At 36.8% G+C, this 24,202-nt stretch overlaps 1 protein-coding gene across 3 annotated transcripts in view; it reads right to left on the reverse strand.

The window, feature by feature from the left end:
* The window catches only part of IL1RAPL1 (interleukin 1 receptor accessory protein like 1), a 786,863-nt gene that overhangs the window by 150,774 nt on the left and 611,887 nt on the right, over window positions 1-24,202 (reverse strand). For all 3 annotated transcript variants that reach the window (XM_040531287.1, XM_040531296.1, XM_040531305.1), the window contains one exon: window positions 22,272-22,346. In XM_040531287.1, coding sequence (XP_040387221.1) covers window positions 22,272-22,346 — 75 coding nt within the window. The remainder of the gene's footprint in view (window positions 1-22,271; window positions 22,347-24,202) is intronic.

Genomic DNA, 24,202 nt, shown 5'->3' on the forward strand with positions numbered 1-24,202 from the left:
CTTTTCCTTCCATAAGCACTGCCAAAATGAATGCCCATGGCTTTACAACTAGAGTCCATATAACAGCCTTCAGTTATTGCCTCCCTGAGCTGGACTCATACAAATGACTCCCAGGCAAAAAATGCTGTATATTTCTCAGCTATTCCAGTCAGCTGAACCAAGTCTTCAATGAAGAATTAGCTCCTGGAAATTCCTGACTGAGGACTGAGGTTATTAAAGCTTTGCTAAAGTGAGAATTAACATGACAAATTGCCTGGCAAAATTACACTATATTTAAAAACTGCTTAGGTGTATCAGCGGCTGCATTCATATATATAAAGAGGCATGGGTGTATACTGAAGTATCAGAAACAGACTCTCTATCTGATGATAATTTCAAAATTTCTTCCATTCTCTAAAGACATTCCCAGTCTGCATGGATTTGATGATTGCACAGATTTTGCTAGCAAACATAGAAGAGGAACACAGATAATCTAGCAGAGGCTATTACAGATCAATACATTACCAAATGCTATTTCTCTTGTTCTGTGTAGCCCAGACAGGTACACAGAAAACAAGCATACCCTTGTTAAAGCTAGTACAGAGTTCTGGACAGGGTCTATATCATCCTTCATAGTGGTGGTTTTTTTTGTTTGTTTTTGTTTTTGTTTTTTTGCCATGAGCAGTCATTCTCACAAATATTGCATGACAGAAATAAGCTTAAAACTGAAAGTAAATAGTTAAGATGAAAGGATATAGAAATGTTAAAACTTCAAAGGCCAAATGAAAAGTGCCCTATCAATCATTCTTAAAAGACAAAGCATTTGCTGCCCTGTTTTTGTTTTTGTTTTTCAGCCAGGAATTAGGTGTTTTTGGTGCTTCATACTTATTAAAAAATCTTGTTGTATGTGTAAGTGCTCAACAGAAACACAACTGGATAATTATAACCCAGCATGGTGTAATATAATTAGAAATTTAATAAATTTCCTGCAATAGGATTTGCTTATATTTCTTTCAGTTTTCATTTAACAAACAGAAGGAATCAGTATTAGCCTTACAGGCTAACATTAACCCAATTAGAAGATTATTAAGGAATCTCTCCCTTGATGTCTTTTGCAATCTCTACAGTGTGAACAAAGTTTCTTTCTGCTATGCCCTTACTCCCTTCCATGCCTCCCTCAACACATTCACTCAATACACGTCCTCCTTTCCTTCTGTGTTTGGGTGCTTTACGTGGCATGCTAGTTTTCTTCCTTCAGTGAGAGGACTGTGGATTGCCCTTCCCTCTGTAAGGTGATGGGGAGTATGTGTTGCCCTAATGATAGTCTCCATAATGGGCTGTGACTGTGTTGTGCCCCATGATTCCCTCCTCCTTTTCTGCTGCTTCCTAGTCTTTGTTCATTTTCTCCCCAACCCCTGCTAGGACCTTTAACCTTATTAGCAAAGTCTTTGTGTGCTTCCTGCATTCTCATTGTCTGATGTTTGAAACTTTGGTTTTAAATATCCTTGATTTTTCACTCTGCAGAAGGCTCTCTGTTTATACCCATTGTACCTAGTCTCCCAATCTCCTTCTTATTTCTTCCACTAATTACCATACACATCATTTCTGCTTTCTCGGAGCCAGCTGTTCTGTTAGAAGTCTTTGAAGGATCCCTCAGATACCTTTAGAGTTATTTCTAAAGTTTAGGCTTTTTATTGAAATTTGAGCACAACACTGGTTACAGCATATTGAAAGATTTCAATTCTGAATATCATACCTGTCATTGAAAATCAACATCTGATAACAGAGATAAGGAATACATGACGTACCCACAGAAAAAAGCTGCCATTAATATAGAACAGAGCAAAAGATACTGGGAGCATGTAAAAATCTCTTTCATGTTTCATTAAGCATTTCCACATGATGGTTCTTTCCATGACTCTGTAAACTGCTAATGAGGAAGTTTGTGTGTGATATCTCATAAGCTCATGCATGCATAGCTCATTAAATCACAGAAACTATACTGCTGGTACAAAGTGGTCTAACAAAAGGCGAGCAGGTGCACTGAATTTGATAACATGCATTTTAGCTTTTTTCCTCAGTTTACACCATTTCAGAAGTAAGTTAGTTCTGGAGATGGAAGCACGTTCTCTTCTGAAATACATAGAGGCTTTTGCCTGCAAGTAATAATTGGGGAGGAGAGTACTAATAAGCACCCTCTTGAAACCTGTATTTACTACACATAAATTTTACTGAATGTATGCATAGCGTATATATGTATATATATATAACCTTTTATTTCTCATTAAAAATGGCAGTAGAGATAGATGGTGGATGCACCCAAACATATGGTCTGATTCCTTGCAAAGCTGATGAAATAGCAAATGGCAGCTGTAATATGCAGGATATTTGGGGATCTTAGTGCAAGAACTCCTGAATTACACCTGAATTACAATGACCTGGATGATGGAATAGAGTGTTTGCTGATGACACAAAGCTGGGAGGAGTGGCTGATACCCCAGAGGGCTGTGCTAACATTCTGTGGGACCTTGACAGGCTGGTGAGTTGGGCAGTGAGAAAACTCAGGAAGTTAAACGAAGGTAAGTGCAGTGTCCTTCACCTAGAGAAAAATAACCCAATAAAGGCTGGGGGTTGACCTGCTGGAGATCAGCTCTGCAGAGAGAGACCTGGGAGGCCTGCTGGACAGCAGGCTGACCATGAGCCAGCAATGTTCCCTTGTGGCCAGGAAGGCCAACGGTATCCTGGGCTGCATTTGGAAGTGTTGCCAACGGTATCCTGGGCTGCATTTGGAAGTGTTGCCAGCAGGTAAGGGAGGTGATCCTCCCCCTCTACTCAGCCCTGATGAGACCACACCTGGAGTATTGTCCCAGTACAAGCAGGACATGGAACTACTGGAGTGAGTCCAGAGGAGGGCTACAAAGATAATGAGGGGACTGGAGCATCTGTCACAAGGACAGGCTGAGAGAACTGGGCCTGTTTAGCTTGGAGAAGAAAAGATTGAGAGAGTAACTTAATGCGTACAAATATCTAAAGGAATGAGGTCAAGAGGATTGGGCCAGACTCTTTTCGGTGGTGCCTAGCGACAGGACAAGAAGCAATGGGCACAAACTTAAACACAGGAAGTTCAGTCTGAATGCACCATGACCTGACAGAGTTTTCAGTAGTCAGAAACACCAGATGAACACTACAAAAAATAACTGGTAGCTCCTATCTTTGTAGAGTCCTTTGGGGTGTCTGGCAGCTGCAAAATATCTCCTAATAAGAATGATATTGAATAGAATGTGTAGAGTTTTTATCAAATATAGTTTTCAGAGATATTTGTACTGTATGGAACATGTTTTGCCTTTCTTTTCTTCTTTGCCTTTCTTCCTGCTTTTGACTTGGAAGAGACCGCTGAAGGAATAACACAGTGTCCTTTACAGGAATGGTAATTATAGGTTCATGGAGAGGTCAGCACAGTGGAGAAGGGATTGAGGAGTAATAACTGTATTCTAAATCTCTTTCCAAGGAAAGGGCAAAACAATTATTGTGATAGCAGCCACTGTGACTAGATATTACTGGTCAGGCATTTCTCTAGATAGTCTGTATATACTAGAATATAAGTCTTTACTCTAGAAGCTTGCAGTTTTTGCTTCTAACAAAACATACAGAAAACGTGTAGACTGTAAAACAAGTTCTAGTAATTTCAGTTGCAGTTTGCTCTGCCTGGCCATCACCAATAAATCTATTCTGAAATAGGGTCACAGACACAGACACAGACACAGACACAGACACAGACACAGATTTCTAGGTTGGAAGAGACCTCAAGATCATCGAGTCCAACCTCCGACCTAACACTAAGCACTCCACTAAACCATATCGCTAATCTCTACATCTAAACGTCTTTTAAAGACCTCCAGGGATGGTGACTCCACCACCTCCCTGGGCAGCCCGTTCCAATGCTTAATAACCCTTTCGGTAAAGAAGTACTTCCTAACATCCAACCTAAAACTCCCCTGTCGCAACTTTTGCCCATTCCCCCTCGTCCTGTCACCAGGCACGTGGGAGAACAGACCAATCCCCACCTCACTACAGCCTCCTTTAAGGTAACTGTAGAGAGCGATAAGGTCGCCCCTGAGCCTCCTCTTCTCCAGGCTGAACAAGCCCAGCTCCCTCAGCCGCTCCTCGTAAGACTTGTTCTCCAGACCCCTCACCAGCTTGGTCGCCCTTCTCTGGACTCGCTCGAGCACGTCCATGTCCTTCCTGTAGCGAGGGGCCCAAAACTGAACACAGTACTCGAGGTGCGGCCTCACCAGAGCCGAGTACAGGGGGACAATCACTTCCCTAGACCTGCTGGCCAGACTGCTTCTTATACAGGCCAGGATGCTGTTGGCCTTCTTGGCCACCTGAGCACACTGCTGGCTCATATTCAGCCGACTATCAACCAATACTCCCAGGTCCTTCTCGGCCAGGCAGCTTTCCAACCACTCATCTCCCAGCCTGTAACTCTGCTTGGGGTTGTTACGCCCCAGGGGCAGGACCCGGCACTTGGCCTTGTTGAACTTCATACAGTTGACCTCAGCCCATCGCTCCAGCCTATCCAGATCCTCCTGCAGAGCCTTCCTGCCCTCGAGCAGATTGACACACGCACTTAGCTTGGTGTCATCTGCAAACTTACTGAGGGTGCACTGGACGCCCTCATCCAGATCATCGATGAAGATATTAAAGAGGACCAGCCTCAGTACCGAGCCCTGGGGGACACCACTTGTGACCAGCCTCCAACCAGATTTGACTCCATTCACCACAACTCTCTGGGCCCGGCTATCCAGCCAGTTTCTAACCCAGCGAAGCGTACGCCAGTCCAAGCCCCGCGCAGCCAGTTTCTTGAGGAGAATGTTGTGGGGAACGGTGTCAAAAGCCTTACTGAGGTCAAGGTAAACCACATCCACAGCCCTTCCCTCATCCACCAAGCGCGTCACTTTGTCTTAGAAGGAGATCAGGTTCGTCAAGCAGGACCTGCCTTTCATAAACCCATGCTGACTGGGCCTGATCGCCTGCTTGCCCTGCAAGTGCCGCGTGATGACCCTCAAGATAATCTGCTCCATGAGCTTTCCTGGCACTGAGGTCAAACTGACAGGCCTATAGTTCCCCGGGTCTGCCCTCCGGCCCTTCTTATAGATGGGTGTCACATTGGCTAGCCGCCAGTCAACTGGGACCTCCCCCGATAGCCAAGACTGCCGATAAATGATGGAAAGCGGCTCGGCCAGCTCCTCTGCCAGTTCTTTCAGTACCCTCGGGTGCATCCCATCGGGCCCCATCGACTTGCGCACATCCAAGCTCCTTAGCAGGTCGCCAACCATTTCCTCATGAATAGCGAAGGCCACATCCTGCTCCCCATCCCCTTCCGCCAGCTCAGGGCACTGGGTATCCAGAGAACAACTGGTATTGCCGCTAAAGACTGACGCAAAGGCGGCATTAAGCACCTCAGCCTTTTCCTCATCCTTAGTAACCAGGTTTCCCCTCGCATCCAGTAAAGGATGGAGATTCTCCTTAGTCCTCCGTTTCGCATTGATATATTTGTAAAAGGATTTTTTGTTGTCTTTAATGGCAGTAGCCAGGTTGAGCTCCAGATGAGCTTTGGCCTTTCTAATTTTCTCCCTGCACAGCCTCGCTACATCCTTGTAGTCCTCCTCAGTGGCCTGCCCTTTTTTCCAAAGATTATAAACCCTCTTTTTCCTGCTAAGCACAAGCCGCAACTCTCTGTTGAGCCAGGCCGGTCTTCTTCCACGCCGGCTCGTCTTTGGGCACGTGGGGACGGACCGCTCCTGTGCCTTTAAGATTTCCTTCTTGAGGAGCGCCCAGCCTTCCTGGACTCCTCTGCCCTTCAGAACCGCCTCCCAAGGGACTCGGCCAACCAGCGTCCTGAGCAGCTCAAAGTCAGCCCTCCAGAAGTCCAATACAGCAGTTTTACTGGTCCCCTTCCTGGCCTCGCCAACAATAGAGAACTCTACCATTTCGTGGTCACTCTGCCCAAGACAGCTTCCGACCACCACATCTCCCACCAGTCCTTCTCTGTTTGTGAAGAGAAGGTCTAGCGGGGCACCACCCCTGGTAGGTTCACTGACCAGCTGCATCAGGAAGCTATCTCCCACACTCTCCAGAAACCTCCTAGACTGCTTTCTCTGTGCCGTGTTGTGTTTCCAAGATATATCCGGGAAGTTGAAGTCCCCCACGAGGACAAGCGCCGACGACGACGTCATATCTGCCTTAGCTATTTCTGCCATGTATGAAATGTAGTCTCATCTGAATGAGTGTTAGAGGATTTTTGATGTTCTGCTGTGAGTTCTGGTGAAGATGTGGGAAAATTAATGTCCTTCTGAGATAACGAGTGTCTCTTGTTCAATAAATTTTCTGTCACTTTTATGGAGGATCTTGGGGAACTAAAAGTCTCTTCTGTTCTCAGGGTGTGCGGGTGAAACTCCAACAGGAAAGGAAGCCCTTTTCATTACAGGAACTGCTACTTAAGAAGGTTTTGCTGTTCTAAAAGGTGCTCTTCTAGGCAAAGTTTTCTTGCTTTACTGCTCTGAGAAGTGTCTGTCCCAAAGGCTGACTTGAAACTGGATACTTGTCTTTTAAATGTCTCTCACATAGACAACTGAAGAACAGTCCATTACCGGCAGGTATTCTAGTTCTGCAAAAGGCATGGTGTTTGAATCTCAGATGATACTTTGCAGTTAGACTAGAATAACTTGGGAAATAATAGTAGTGAGACAAGACAGAGCCCAGGCTAGAAAATTGTCTTAATTATTCATTACAAGAGAAAAATATTTATGATAAGGGTTGATAGGCACTATCTCCACAGAGAAAGACAACTATTTTCAAAGAGAAATTTAAGAAACAGAACTAGAACTGAGGGAACATTTAGTGGCTTTGGGCTTTTTTTGTGAGGGATATATGTGCTAGCAGTATTGCTTGTAAAAGTATGCAGGGAGGATTACTGGAGAGGAAAGTGTACAACCTTCTAGAGAATGAAGCCTGACAAGGACAGGACATTTTACATGTAGATATAATAAAAAGTTGAAAGGGCTTTTTAAGGCTTTTTAAAGACACTGTTATATTTTATTTCCAATACAAAACTGATCGATGGTTCTCAGGCTTCTGAATTATTTATGTCTATAGAAAGATGCAAAATCTTGAATCCCTAACTGGAAAGGGTTTAAATTGCAAAGATACCTGAATTTGATCAGCTAAAGAGAATCAGGGAAACTCCTCTTAAAGAAACATATAGAATTCTTTCAATGCAACATTTCTGAAATTATTTTTATTATTACTTACATAAGCCAGATTTCCATCTCACTATTTATTTTCTTACTACTTTGTGATACATTTTTTTTAAAATGAAGTTTTCTAAACCATGTATATAATTTATAAATCCTTAATAAAATTATCTATTTTAATCAAACTTCAGATTCTGAATTAAGAATCAAGATTCTGCCAGGCCTTTTTTCTCCCATCAGTCATTATCAGAAACAAACAAACAAACCACAACAACAAAACACTAACATTAATGCATCAAAAAATATATTTTTTTTAGTTACATGTTAAGGATTTGCCTTCAAGCCACCTATTTTCAGTCTTGAAACAGACTGTTAACAGTCTTGACTTTTACTTAGGATTAACTGACTATTCCTCTGTCTTTCTTTTTCTTTCTTTCTTTCTTTCTTTCTTTCTTTCTTTCTTTCTTTCTTCCTTTCTTTCTTTCTTTTTATTTCTTTCTCTTTCTTTCTTTCTTTCTTTCTTTCTTTCTTTCTTTCTTTTTCTTTCTTTCTTTTTCTTTTCTTTTCTTTCTTTCTTTCTTTCTTTCTTTCTTTCTTTCTCTCTCTTTCTTTCTCTCTCTCTCTTTCTCTCTTTCTCTCTTTCTTTCTTTCTTTCTTTCTTTCTTTCTTTCTTTCTTTTTCTTTTCTTTTCTTTCTTTCTTTCTTTCTTTCTTTCTTTCTCTCTCTCTTTCTTTCTTTCTTTTTCTTTTCTTTTCTTTCTTTCTTTTTCTTTTCTTTTCTTTCTTTCTTTTTCTTTTCTTTCTTTCTTTCTTTCTTTCTTTCTTTCTTTCTTTCTTTCTTTCTTTCTCTTTTTCTTTCTTTATTTCTTTATTTCTTTCTTTCTTTCTTTCTTTCTTTCTTTTTCTTTCTCTCCTCTCTTTCTCTCTCTCTCTCTCTTTCTTTCTCTCTTTCCTTCCTTCCTTCCTTCCTTCCTTCCTTCCTTCCTTCCTTCCTTCCTTCCTTCCTTCCTTCCTTCCTTCCCCAAACTTTCCTTAAAGCAAAATACATTCTTTAGATTGATGTTCTAAGTAGACAGAAATCAGTAGCATGGGTGCATAATGAGCAATTAATCTTGTTGAAAAAAAATATCCTTTTATTGTCTTTTCCCAGTTTAAGTTCCTATTTTAAACTCCAAATTTAACAATAATTTATTTACCTTTTATTTTTCTTATTTATCAGAAAACAGTCAATAGATAAAAAGCAGTTTCTTCTTGCCTTATAAAACACTATTATGTTTCTCATACTACCATAAGGACAATGATATAGGATGTCATTTTTCATCTATGTGTACAACAGTTTGTTTTTATTATGTATTTATAGTTATGTGTTTTCCATTCAGCTGGTAAATCTATAATTACTGTAGTCTGGTCCTGTTTGTATCTGTAATCTACACAGGCAACATGTTGATATCAGAAACTAACATCTTCCATTTTAAAAGCCACATTTAAAGAGATACTGCTGGCTTTAAAACAATATATTCTTCTGCAACTAATATTTTCATGCATAGAATTTACTAGGGAAAAAAAATGATGATACTTACATACCATGTTGTTTTTTCATTATTAAAGCTGTATATTTCTACATTTACTCTATCATGAACTGTAAAATTGTAACAAAAAACAGTTTTACTTTTATTCAGATTTTGTTATCTTTCTCTTCTGACCTAGCTTTAAGTGCTGTAAAAACTGCTGGTAATATTTTTTTAGATGATTATATTAGTTGTTTGTTTTTTGAATTAGTTTGCAAGTAAACCCAAAAGTTAAAAAAAAAAAACAAACTAAACTTATGTACACATATGTACCTGTAGGATACATACTGCTGTATGATACATACTGTATTTGGTGGAAGGTAAATTAAAAATATTTCATTTATTGAAATACACCCTTTAAATCTGATATATAACTTATCATTCTGTATGCAGAGGTCAGAAAAAAATATATACAAACAGCCTCCTTTTATTGAATATGTTTATAGGGTAGAAGGACTTAATGGTATGATCCTGCTTTAAGGAAAACTGAGGGAAAAAAATAGAAGGGGGATTTCCTAGAAATGGCATTCATGTATGATAAATTGTTGTACTGGTAGCAGGTATCAGGCATGAGCATGGGAAAGATTATTAGATTTCAAAGTAGTGTATTAGTTTTCATATACCCAGCAGTGTCTGTATGTCTGAAATTTAATGCTTTAAAATGGCCCAGACAGTCATTTCTAATTTATTATTAACTTATCATTAATAATTGTGAAGATGTGTTATGTCACATTATAAATAAACAAAATAGATATTAGAGAGAAAATTTAGTACTGATTCATTACTGTTCTCTAAATCACAGATGTGTTATCACAGTATAAGGATTGGCATAGCATTTGCTTTGCAAAAGTAACTGATTATGTGTATAGCTACCCATATGAAAAGCAAATAAAATAATGTTATATTAAACCTTAGCAATGTTTTCTCTTGCATCTACAATGCACTAAATACACATTTCAGTAATTGTTGATAGTGGTCAATTACTGAAGCTCAACTTTTTGAGACCCAAAGTAAATGACTTGGGAATAACCAACAGTTGTAGATACATGACAGTTTCCATCTTCAATCATGTCTAACTAGTGAAGCCCTATGTTTCATTTGTGGATTGATTGTAAACTATTACTGGCAGCTCTGTGTATGTTTTCTCTGTGTATGTGGATTAAGGTGTTGCAGAAACTGTATCTAACATACCAGGCACTTCTACTGAAATGGAATCAGCTCCATTTTCAAATTTCTTTGGCATATCTAAATCTACCTAGGATCAAGATCATCAAGGAATCTTACACAAGCTAATGACCGCTGTCAGCAGTTTGGTAGTCAAGGCCTTTCCAGTTCCCTGTTAAATTAGTTCATATTCTTTCTTAGTTTTGTCCATCCTTCTCCATCTGCCTGAAACTTCTATTGCCCTCTGGATTTAGACAACTCCTTGAAAAACTCAGACATACTGAATACAGAGCTAGAAACAGGCTGATTTAAATTCTCCTCGTTAGACTCATTTCAACTGTAAACCACAGGCTTCCGTCCTGAGGGTAAAACAGCCTCCAGATTAATATAGCCTTTGTATAAGCCATGCTCTCAATCCAGTGGAGCCTCCTCCTCTGCACCAGGTCAAAGAAGCCTCCACTCACAGCTTCAGCAGTGAAATATCAGGAGAACCAAACAGGAGGGTGGCTGTTAAATGCTTGCATAGATCCCCATATCCATTAAGGTAATTCTGAAAGCACAGTGAATTCAGGACAGAAAACCTCATGAATTACATTTCATGCCTTGGGATATTATGACAGCTCAGAGGAGCCAGTCCACACCCACACTTGTTAACAGATTGCCACAAATCAAAACAGGGGATAGGGTAGGGAGGCTGCAGAGTAGTTTGTGATAGATAGATCAGTGACGCTATCTTGCAATAATGAGGATAACACTTCTCAATGATGAGCAAAATTCAAAGGAGAAGACACAACATCTGAGAGATACTGACTTCTCTTGATACAGTCTTGTCTTTTGATCTACTTCAGGCTGAAGCTCTACTTATAATTCCATAAAAAAAGCTTAAGCAAAATGGAGTTGGGAAAAAAGGATGCATGAAGACATTCATTTGTAGGGAGGGTGGTGATTTCTTCAAGTATATCATTCCATATGCCTTATCAAAGAGTCTAAACCATACACTGAATAGAGTGAATCACCAGCGTGCTAAGGTCCAAAACCTCACCTTGACAGGAAGATGCTTGCAGCTGTAGAGCAGTTCCACTCTGACATAATGATTTATGTCTTAACGGTGCTTCTTTCTATATATGGACCATATATATATTGTCCCAATGCGGAACTTACTTTAATCACATATTGACTTAGAGTGATGTTTCATAACTGCTTTGAGCCAAAAAAACTTTATTTTGTCTTCTCATTGCTTTGCTCCTTGGCCACGCTCTCCCACTTTCACCATGTATTGGCACCAATGTTTTGTTGCAGCTATGTCACCATCAATGGAGTAAGCTGTTTAGCTGAAATTGGTTTTCTTTCTTTTTGGATTACTTTTTAGCCATCTCATGAGCCTGTTGAGTATGAATGCTGAAGCTGGGTTAAAGAGCAGAAGAGCACCAGGGGACAGATATCAGAGCAGCACAGACTTACACTACGTTAAAGCAATCATGGAACAGCACACCATTAGTGGCTAACCTAGCTGCCAGGTAAAATTGTGTGACCTCAGGAGGCTCCACTGACTATTTCAAGAACCTATTCAAGTCAGATGTCTCAAGATGGACGAATACTCTTCGTAATGCGTAAATAGCAGAAACACAGAAGTATTGTGAGCAACAGAAGTTAGGCTTCTGAATATTTTCGTGTGTCTGATTCTACACATCTTTTTATCTTTTGGTTCCAGGAAACAGTTAACAGGAAGATTTGCCTCCTTCTTACACTTTTATCTTCTATAAAAGCAGAAGGTTGTATAGTCCTTTCTCTTTTAAACTGCTGACATGCTGGCTCAGACTTTCCTGGGAACCAGACTCCATTTTTGCCTAACCTGTTCTCTTTACCCTGAGGAGAGAGACTGACATAAGGAACTCTCAAAATAAAGTAACTGAAAGGATGCAGTATTCATAAAATTGAGCTGGTAGGCAAGGAATTATAACAGGTAGCAGTGCTTGTAAAAAAGTTTTTGAAGTTCTGAGTTCTGAGAGTAAATAGCATCTTAATATCCATTTTAATTTTTGACTTACGCTAGGTTTGAACTGTTATCGTCATTAATGCACTAGCATATTTATCTATTACAGTAGGTAAACTATTCTGACAACACTCTAGACAAACTGAAGATCATTCATTCTCTAGAAGTAATTCCAAATAATTTCACTCTTGGACTTTGCCCTTGTAAAAGTAATTTTTATTTTATTTTATTTTATTTTATTTTATTTTATTTTATTTTATTTTATTATTTTATTTTATTTTATTTTATTTTATTTTATTTTATTTCATGTTATGTTATTTTATTTTATTTTATTTTTCTACAAAGAGTAATCTCGTGGATTTATTACTAACATGACAGAAGGTACTAATATACATAATCTTTTAAAAAATGCCTGGGTCTTCCAAAGCACTGAGAAACTACAAATGCTGTCTTGGGCACTGTATCTATGCTAAAATATATTCTTTGACATTGATTACCTCTTGAAAAAGAAAAAAATAAAAATATACAAGGTAGCACAACACTGGCTGCTCCATTTGTAACTATTTTAAAAGTAGAAAATGTCTGCCAGCAAGAAATCCTCTAATTTTTATTTGAGTGAGATGAATATTCTGGTTAAAAGAAATTAGGAAGAGATTAAAAAAAAAACCACATAAACCCACAAAACACTCTGCAAATATAATTTAAGCTATAATAAACATGTAGATATTTTTCCTGTCAACCCCTAAAAGCCAATGCAAAGAAGCTAGTTATCCTATGATTTATAATGAACAGAAACACACCATGTATGCTTTTAGAAATCCCATGAAAAATCAGACCCTGAATGAATTATTCAGAAATACAAGCATTTATTGCTTCAAATGAATTGCCTAGAAAAGTTGTGAAGGAAACAATACACGAAACTCTCTAGCCTTACATCTCAAATGTATCCATTACATTAGCATAAAAGAAGTAATTTTGTAATATTGGCTACATATATTTTTTTCTTAATACCCTTAATGTGGATTAAATGAAGTATGTGCTTCATTAATTTCTGTAATAAATATGAATAGTAACTTGATCTTTTTTATTTCTTGATAAGTGTAGCATTCTTGTAATTATTTTCTTACAAATATTTGCAGTTATTATAAAATAGTTATTGGAATGAGACCAGAATATTGTAGTATAGAACATTTCTATTTAAATGATACTTCAAGCAGTTTAAATGACTAATACTTTAAAAGGTGACATTTACTGTTGTCCAAGGTAGATACCCCACAAAGGCCTCATAAATAACTAGATTCAGAGGTATAAATTTAAATTTGGTTTTCACTGAACTTGGATGCTTTCTCTTTTAACTTTCTAGCTCCATAGTTCTCAAGAGCTACTTCTGAGTTCAGTGAAACAAGTGTTCAACCCCGCTTTATTTTAGACTTTTTTTTTTCAATATATGTTCAGAAAACTAGGCATGAAAACTAAGCATGAAAACTAAGGACTGAATAAATGTTCTGTTTCAGACCATATTTTATTTTATTGTGTGGGAAGAAGAAAAAATAATTAATTAATCTATTGTCAGAATTCTACCTTAGGCAAAACAATAATGTAAAAACAGGACAGAATGTGGAAAAAACTGTTATGTAGTCTTTTACTTCTTGTCTAGAGTATTCTGTGAGGGATATGTTCTCAAATGTAAGAATTTATCACAAGCCTTTAAGCCCCTGAGCTCCTCAGTGTTCCTTCAAATAAGTCTCCATTGTTTACTGCCATGTCAAATCCCAGATAATAATTGCTATCAAGAAATTATGCAAATTTAGATAGATTTTTCAGAAACACACCTGTGTACAGAACTAAATCAATACAATCTACAACACAGTACATATAAGATGTAAAATAAATAAATATTCAGTGCAGCTTCTTGTAAAACCAATCCTAATTTGGACTGCATGAACATATACTGATCACCAATAATGCTGGAAAGACTGGAACTGGAAAACAGACTAATTCCTGTGAGAAAATAATAATAACAATAAAGCAAACAAACAAACAAACAAACAAAACTGGTCTAGCATTCATAGATCCACCAATGGTTCACGGAAATCCTTAATGAGATCAGCTTTAATTCTGAAGATCATTGTTGCTCACAAGAGATCTTTGTCTCTAGATCAGAATATTCTGGAGTAGCTCATTAATTAAAAAAAAAAAAAAAAGTTATCAATCATAAGTGCTTAGGACAAAGCATAAAATTTTGATTTTGATATTTACTACTCAACATTCGCATATTTTTGCTTAGTGACATTAAGTTACATTTTGTTTTTTTTGTATGCAAGGAAACACTTGTGTTTCAACAACAGGTAAGATTAAGTATCTATATGTAAGTTACAAACAGAAAGCAGAGCTTACAAGCCAAAAATCTGGTGAAAATAATCACAGAACAATGTGACTCCTGATGTTTGAAATTTATGCAATTATAGTCTTTTTAGGACTATAATTTTCAAAGGGTGCCAATCATGTACAGTGTATGCCTATTTCTAGATTGTATTTCATGGTATATGGTATTCTGTATTTATGATAATCTTAGTTTTGTTAAGTTATATCCTGCTGTCTCCCACAGAGAATTCTTATATATATATGTATATGTTTTTTTTTTTTTTTTTTTCTGTATCTGATTATACTTTATTCTGCTAGTAAGACAAATATGATTTTTGATTGTCCAAGAAAGTCTTAGATAGGAAATCAAAATTCTGGGTGATTATCCACTGATACTGAAAATTGTTGGAGATTCTACAGTCTTCTTCCATGTTATAAAAATAAATTGCATATTTTCTTTGTAAGATGAAATATGAAAAATTGCACAAAGTTGGGAATAGAAAATTCTTTAAAATTTAATCTGCACATAAAGAATGGACATAGTTGTAGAGAGACTGAACAGACCCTTTTGATTGCATCAAATCAGATTTGGAAGTTTACCACTGAAACTATCTCAGATAAATGTTGCATAGAGTACACTCCAGAGCAGACATTTTTCAGTGGATTATAACCTAACATGAAAAAAGAAGTCTGATTATTCCCTCATAAATTCAGATAAACTTTTCCCAGACAACACATTAATAAAATGAGATAAAATTTGAACAAATATTTTGTCGAGTTTTATCTATATGAATGTATGTATATATAAGTTAGATATGTAGGGAGAGATTGGATATACACACATGTATATATGTTTAGACTCAGATGTACACACGCGAAGAATGAGAGAAAATAAACATTTTAAATACATAAATATGATATTTCTAATTATCTTATTTATGATCTTTTAATCTTCCTGATTAAATCAAGAAAGAGTGGAAGGAGAATTAGCTGAAGTCATCACTGATTTGTAACTCTAAACATCCTTAGTGAATTAGTACAGTTGAATACTTTGAATCACTTTCTGTCTCTTTTTTAAGAAACTATGCTTGGCCCTATGTGGACAACCTCAGCTGCAGAATAATTGGATTAATGCAATTCTATAGCGGAGACTACGATGTACCTAATAAAATTTCATTTATTATTATTATTATTATTATTATTATTATTATTATTATTATTATTATTATATTAAATATTCAGATCTTAGTGATTGTAATCTCACTTATTATTATTTTTTCTTCTCTAGATTGTTTTTTTCTCTTTTAGTCAAGACTTTTGCAAGTCTTCATTCCAACTGTTCTGTGACTACTACAATTGCAATTTCTACGATTTTTTTTTCATTTATCTTGTGAAAACAAAACGTCTTCTCTGCCTTCCAAGATCAAATCACATTCAGTCTGGCATTGCCAAAGCAAGCAATAAATTTTCTCTAACTTGTCCTCTATTATCTCAGTACTAAAGTCTGACTTAAATCTATATCTCATTGGCTAAGAGAACCTATTCTGTTCTGATAAAGGAAAAGCTGATTGAAAATAAACAATAGAATTTAAATCATATGCTATTCTAGGATCTCAGATTTTAAGGTTTAAGCAACAGTATCAACATGGAATTGGAGGGACAAATATGGTCTGTCTTCATTTTCTTCACATTGATGGTGACTGTACAGGCATGTCTTTCTTTTGGCCAAAAAAAATATTGAGAGAAAATTAAAGACAAAAATGACCTCTCATTTGCTACAGTAGGTTTACTTAGAGACTAAATAACAGTTCCTCTATTTTATTACATAGTTATTCAAGGCATGAGCTTGTTCAAGTTTTAAGATTCAGAACTGGAACTAGACTGGGAGAAGAGAAGTACTACCTGAAAGAACTACCTGAGAAGAACTATGTGAAAGGAGATTGGAGCAAGGAGTGTGTTGGTCTCTTTTCTTGAGTGAAAAGTACGCAAGGCAATGGCCTCGGTTTGAGCTAGGGGAGGTTTAGATTGGACATCAGGAAGAATTTCTTCATGGAAAGGGTGGCTGAGCATTGGAACAGGGGAACTGGGAGGTGGTGGAGTTGCCATCCCTGAAAGTAATGTGGATGTGTTGCTTAGGGACATGGTTTAGCAGTGGTCTTGTAGTCTTAGGTGAATGGTTGGACTTGATGATCTTGAAGGTTTTTTAAAACTTAAACAATTCTCTGATTCTCTGATTTTGTGAAGCTGACACTTAAGAAAAGGCAACAAAGGCAACAAGCTTTTTGAGTCTCCTAAAGCTAGGGACCATTCACATTTTCTATTCCTATAAACACCATAAGAAAAAGGGTCTCTGCAGTCATGATAGGATGAGATTAACAAAGAAATGGGTAAAGAATAATATCTACTCGTTGGTAAAGAGTAATTTTACTCTTCACCAAACAGTAACAACATTTATCAGATGTCATATATCATCTGCATCTGAAAAATTGCTGGACATTTCCTACCAACATTAGGAACTCCATTCCTAAGCTCATTTCTTCCTGTATTTCAGCAAAATTCACACAGGTGGGTATTTTAGAGAGGAACGGGATGAAGGAGATGTCAGCCTCTCTTGATGTAAAGGTACTTGTGTGGCAATGAAGGAACCTGAGCACAAGGCTACCAAGATCTGTCTCACAGTGTAAAGTCTCAGCAGCTGTGCTGATATGCAAATCACACTCTGGCTCCTTTCTGTGCATGGGATGGGTGACAGGAGGTGACACCATTTCCTTTCACTTTGTGCTGGGCCAGTGACTGTGCAGGAACATCCTTCACATTGGCATGTTCCAGTTAACAGAGTTTGCTGCTATGTGGAAGCACTTGGAAGGGACTGGGGCTTTCTTCTTCAAAACCAGATTACTGTAGTGTAAAGAACACTGGTGTAATTAGAGTAACTCCCTATATCATTATGAAAAAGATTCTATTCCTGTTACAGAGTCAGTATGACAGTTAGAATAATTGTGTACAGATAAAAAAAATTATTAAATATTCTTACATTTTAATTATCATGCAGAAAGGAGACACATATTGCTAGTTATTTCATATCACTTTAGTTAATTTATTTATACAGTTACTGATTAGGATAGCTAAGGAGTTCTTTTATTATTAACAAAGCCAATTTGTGCGGAAGATTTTTATGAAAACACGGTAGTATAAATGAAGTAGTATTCTCCTCTACCTGAAGTATTCTTATCTCCTTCCAGAACTTCCTTATATTCTTATTTTTATTTTAGGGAAAACAAAACCAAACAAAACCAAACAAAAAACCACCACCAACACCACCAACAAAAACAACAACAAAAACCCATCACCAATAAAAGCAACAAAGTCAAAGCAGTTTTAGTGACATTTTTTCGTGAACAAATGTTCAGGAGGTGGAGAAAAAAGCAAGCCCCTAGACAGTAGTGTTTAATTTTATGGAAATGATGGCCTGAAACAAATAAAAAAACTACATTCATTTCATATTTGGTCACAAGGGTAAATTTGTGTTGGATTAAATTTGATAAAACTCATTTCATTCAGATCACAGAGAAAGTATTTAGATGCCTGTCCAGATTTATCTTTTAGGTCCACAGAATCACAGAATCATCTAGGTTGGAAGAGACCTCCAAGATCACCTAGTCCAACCTTTGACCTAACACTAACAAGTCCTCCACTAAACCATATCACTAAGCTCTAAATCCAAACGTCTTTTAAAGACCTCCGGGGATGTCATGTAATGCTGGGAACCTCTCTCTCTTTTTTTTTTTTTTTTTTTTTTTTAACTCTAACATAAAGCCTAACTGAAAATAATTCAACAATTGCTTTATTTTTCTAGGTGAATTTTGGTATTTCAAATTACAGGCTTGTGTATAATCAGGAAATGCATTGCAAAATGGGAGAACATAGGGTAACTAGTTTAAGAGGTGTTTAAGACCATTCTTGAGATTTTGGTTTGGTTTGGTTTGTTTGTTTGTTTCTTTAATTCTGATCCATTATGGTCTGTTGTGGAAACAGACCTTTCTTCTTTTGATTCATAAAAACGGACCAACTTGATAATAGAATTGGATTTTCTACAGTCAGACTAAAAGTATGTGATTCCTGTTTCTTTAGGAAGAATTAATGTTTTACAGTGCTGGTGGGAAAAACAGTGTTGACTGAAAAGCCAGGTGAAACTGAAAAGCCTCAAAATTTCCCAATACAGAAAAACAGAAGAGAATTTTTATATAAATATGTATATCATCGATATATTTCTATCAAATATATAACATCTACATGAATCTAGAATTTTAAAAAGATACAGTTATTTGATGTTTAGAATTTTCATATATTAGTTTTTTTGTTTGTTTGTTTTTAATATTTGTAGGGCTTTGTTTGCTGATTTTGGTAGTGTATCAAATGTAAGAGGAAAAAAATCATAGGATGCAGTTCTGTGCATCTGCATGTTGTTCCTCATTACCTGTGCCGTACATCCCCTTGCCTCCCCTTCATTACCTGCTTTTCCTTGCTCTCCAGCTCATGCTGCTACCAGCCCACAGAATAGCTCAGAGCTGAGCAGAAAACACACCTCCTTACAGCTCTAAACTTCTTGCAGGCTTCATACTTTTGAAGCTTATATTTGACATAATATTTTATCTAGAGGCATTGTTTCCAGAGAAGCAGTTTATATTGAAATCACCACAGCTATCTAGGAATCCTTTGTCAGGAGAAAAGCTTAAAAAGAAAACAGAATTTTTACCCTTGCAACAGTTATTGGTCACAAAATTGGAAGTGAAGTTGCAAACAAAAAACATTAAATGCAGACCAGGATAAGTTGGGAGTAAAACTTTCTTTCCTCATCAGGAATTTCTCTTCCTCATGCTTTGGTTGCCTCATGCTGTGTTTCAGGAAAAGCCTTTGAGAAATGAATTTCTCCTTCAATTTCTATCCCTACTCAAGGATTTTCTGATTATTATTCAGTGTGATAAAAAGACATTTCAAATGAGGTCTCAAGATTCCTGTAACTCTCTAAGGTTGCTCGTTGCACTGTAGCCATGTTTAATACGCTCCCAAATATCAGATGAATATCAGGACAGTTTTTCCATGACTGAATTGCTTTAGACCATGGGAGCCCTTAGGTTCATAGGATTGAGTAGCACAGATTCTCCAGCTTTGGTTTGTTTCCTTTTGTCTTAGCAAGCCAAGCTCCATTACACTCTATCAAATACCTCTTAGAGAGAGACTCCTTCCTTCTTGTGCAGTCACCTTTTGGTCTGATGCTGTCTCATGAAAGCCATGCAACACAATAATGCAACAGCTCTGTGGTCCCATTACATGAATTTTAATTACTGATTTATAGAAGAGACTGATATATCTCAGCAATAAATGTCAGATGTCTGTCACCCAGCAGTACTGGAGACAAGCAGATCAGATAGGCCTGGAGTCTTCCCACCATGATTTTGACAGTTCCTGAAGGTATCTTGGTTTAAGAACTGAACTTCAGAGGCTTCTCCAAAAGCAGACAAACTAGGCTTACTGAGAGTTTTCTCAAAAAAGTCTGTTAGCACCATTCTTTGGCCTGCCAGCACAGTAAGATTTTGAGGTGAGCCATCACTGTTGACGTTTCAGTACACCATGTGTATCCACAGAAGACAGGCATTCCTGTATGTTATGTATGCATCCCCCATGGGCATGCCCTGACACTTGGGCCTTCCCTTCATTTCCATTCAAGGTGGACAACTGTGAAGTAAGAAGCACAGAAACGTGGGGAGAGAGAGTACTGACTGCACCAGCTCTGCACCTAACCAACTGGTGACCTGATGTATGAAATCCAAGACTACCTTAAGCAATTGCCTCCTATAGAGTGGCCCATTTCTGTGCCACTCTTTCCACCAATATGTTTGTTTTCCAAATAGAGAGGTCAAACAAACCAGCCCAAACACTTTCTGGAGGAGTAATGTTTTCTGGCAGTGTCTAGGTCAGTCTGCAAGGTGTGATTACCTTCAGACGGGTGGGAGGATACTGGTGTAGGTAATTGTGTAACGTTTGGCTAAGTGAACCTGGACATTATTCTGATGTTGAAGTATTTATTTATTTATTTATTTTCAGATTATGAACTGGCCCACAAAAGTTAATGATAACTTTCCAAAATGAAAGTGAAACACAGCCCTTTCAAACATTATCGACCAGGATCAAGGCATTAAATCTAAAAGTGGAATAATTTTCATGTCAGGGAACTATCCTTTTTTATACTTCCTCCAGCTCTCACTTACTTTTTCACAGACTTTGAAACAACAAATTAATATATTATTGCAGTGTCTTGCTATAAGGTTAAGTATTATATTTTCATGTTTGTTTATGATCAGTCTTTCTAATCTGTCTGAAAGTGATATTTTCAAGTTAACCCTTCCACATTCATCAAAAGCTATTTAGTTGTCTGAAGAGTGTCTTCCATAACCCAAAATTTCTCATATCATTCATTCTATTTCCTAGAACTAACAGAAATCAAAGGTATGATTTTTTCAAAAAATCGTAGATAAAAAGCCTCTAGCCAGCCATTAATAATTACACTGTTATTGGATTAGTCTCATCAATGCAGTATATTAGGCAAGACATTGGCAAAGCCCCCAAAAGATCTGACTTTTTTTTTTTCATTAAAAAAATACCTCTGTAAGCAACAATAGTTAGGAGAAGAAAAAAAAAAAGTAAAAAAAAAAAAAAAAAGTGTGCAGAGTCACTTGCTTTCTGCTTCCTAAGCTTGTAGGTGAATGAAAAGTAAAATCATCTAGGCTTGTCAAACAGGAAAAGTTTTCTGAGTTGATGTATCAGAAATGATGCCTTCAGAAACAACAGAATTTAGCTGTATTAGGAAACATATCTCCCATTGTCTGCATAATTTTTTTCAGAAGACGGGTATACCAGCACCTCAGAATATCACCTGATTAGCTTGAATTATTTGATGAATATCAAAAGAAAGATGAGTTATACTATGGCCACTACTAGCTAGACTGGCAAGCACCATAAAATGCTCTGTCAGTGTCTGTAAGAACTCATTTGCAAACCTGCTTTTTCCTGATGTTGTGCTGCAGAATGTCTTGAGTTTTGTTTTCTTTCTTTCTGGGATGTAGACAATCAACAGACTTGTTTCCCTTTGTTTCTGTAGCTAACGTTCTGGAAGTTCCACCAACAAGTTACTGTTCTGACACCTAATCATAATTCCAGCGTAACCTACTGAAAACTGCTTGTTTCTTACAAGTTGCCCTCAGTGTCAGTCCACAAATGAGATGGACTGTTATATCCTTCAAGCTGTAGTCACTCATTTGCTTAGCTTTGGAACCTTAATTACTTGTACAGCACTAGGAGACTGAAGTGACAATATATACCCACCACCAAGGTGGAAAAAATGGTTGCTTCATGCATGAATTACTCTCCATTCATAAACACAAGCATCTGTACATTCAAAATAATCAAATTCCATTACGTTAACTTCTCACTGTTTGCTGAATGGTTTTAGACCAGCAGAACATTTATAATTAGAGAATATATTTGCAATTCCAAAAGTAATTGCCAAAGCAAAGAAGTCTTGCGAGCAGAATTCAAACCACAAAATCCTACCAAATCTGAAATACATCATGGATATATTTAAATATACAGAAAAGGGAAAGTTTAGAAAGAGAAGCTGAGGTACGTGTATAACTATAGACTTTCAGCAATGGTAAAAACCAACATCAGTAGTATTCAAGGTCTTAGTGTTCAGTACTAATTTCTACCAACTATTTGCGAGCAACACCCTACTAGATGGTGTATGATACATCTCTGCATGTCAATATAGTATGTTTAATGACTTTTCAGTGAAAGTATTAATGTCATCACACTATCACATTAGCATTATACATTAACACATCAAATATCTTCATACAATTTCAATTAAAAAAATGCGTTTGCTACTTACCTAACTGGGTCTCCTGAATTGTTAGCTTACTCTCCAAGGGGTGTAAAAGCTTTGGTGGTTTATCTGTTAGTGGTGCTAGAAAAGAAAGAAATTTGCATATATAGTTTTCTGATAATTATTATGTAGAATAAGATTTATTTATATATATATATATTCAGAAATGCTTTGGTTTCTTTTTGTTGTTGTTTAAGTAATGTTCATGCCTTCAGTAGCCCTAAATGTTTTTTACTTACAGAGTAAACATAGTATCAAAAATTAGAATCTTTCACATATTGAAGCAATGAAGACATTTGTGTCTCCATGTGTGACATCTCTCTAGACTCTCACAAAAACCCTGTAGTAGCATCTTGCAGTTTTGTGTTTGCCTAAATGTTATCCAGTACTTTGTTGCTTGTTATAACATTTAAATACATTTCTGCCAAATATAGTCACTAACAGACAAATAACATAAACTAAGCTGCTGTAAAACAATTTTGAACATCTAATGATAATTTTATTTAAAAATACTTTACTGTCTGAAGATTCTGAAGGTGGACTGAACATAAAAGATGTTCATTTTCACAATCCAGGGAATGGATGCAATAAAATAATGTCAAGGCTTCTAATAAAATTTCTTCCTTCCCCACTTTTCATCTACTTCTAACTACTTATTGTAGAATTATGCAAATTATGGAATAAGAGTTTTGTCATGGTCAAAAACATTCTGAAGGTGCTAATAGGAACATGGTGAGGCATGTTCAAACCATTCTACTGGGTTCATCATCTGTATACTTAATTCATATAAGTGACATCGATTATTACTACTTTTGTAATGCTAACTACTGTTAGGAAGTCTGCTCTTTACTGATCTCTGACAGACAAGTGCATGATATACTAAAAGTATTAAAAGAACTTTTTTTTTCTTTTTCTTTTTTCTTTTTTTTTTTTCTTTTTTTCTTTCCTTTAAAATGATTACTGTGTTCATGGGAAGTCTCCATCTTTTTGCCCCCTGGAATATTTTGATATTTAGCTTTTCAACATTAATTCATATTTCAGTCTTTAACATAGATTATGGGCTGTCAGAGACTTAAAGTACCTTTGACATTCTGGTATAACTGTATAATATTTTCTCCCTCAAACTTGTCAAATAACTGCTTCCTTTCTTACTGACACACACACACATCCACGTGTGTGGGTTTAATCTACTAAACATTCTCATCTCCTGTCAGTTGAAGTGAGGGAGAGTTTTAGTTGCTTTTTATTTGCTACATTTGCTTTACTCTTTGATTAAATTATCAGTGCCCTTTAATATCTACAGTATTAATACTGATTGAGCAGCAAGTACAGAATGGATCCATTATCAACATTTTCTTTTGGCTTTATAGAGGTTTTCCCTTATCTGACCAGAGCATAAACCCACCCAACTGATGTTTTAGATGTTCACCCATCAGTGCTAGTGCTGAATCAAAATCTCTTCAAGGAAGGGAAAAGAGCTGGATTTGGTCCAGAGACCTTCTTTCAGTTCATTTTTCCAGCAACAGCTTCTACTTCCTAGAGGAAATCATTCTGCATTACAGACTTTACAGAGAGACCGCAGCTGTGAAAGACTTTTAGGCAATATCCCTGGGTTGTTACTTTTCTTTACACTGATTTGAATGCATTTTAGCTTTCTCTATTTTTTTTTCTTTTCTTTTCCTTGGGGGCTAAAGTGGGTGGAAGGGAAAAGTATTCAAATTGGTGAGATATATTTTTTCTTAAACTGCAAAATTAGTCATTCCCAATTCTTAACTTCTCCACAAAGGCCCTTAATTTATCAGCAGATTTCCATTTTTTAAAAAATCATCCACTATGAATTTAAATTTAGTTATGCAGTTCCGTCATTCTCAATTCAATTACCATTCATCAGATAATGTTTTCTGAGTCACTGTTGTTCTAAATCTGTTTTAAGACTC

This window comes from Cygnus olor, chromosome 1 (genome assembly GCF_009769625.2).
Source record: "Cygnus olor isolate bCygOlo1 chromosome 1, bCygOlo1.pri.v2, whole genome shotgun sequence".
In the NCBI taxonomy this organism is placed as follows: Eukaryota; Metazoa; Chordata; class Aves; order Anseriformes; family Anatidae; genus Cygnus; species Cygnus olor.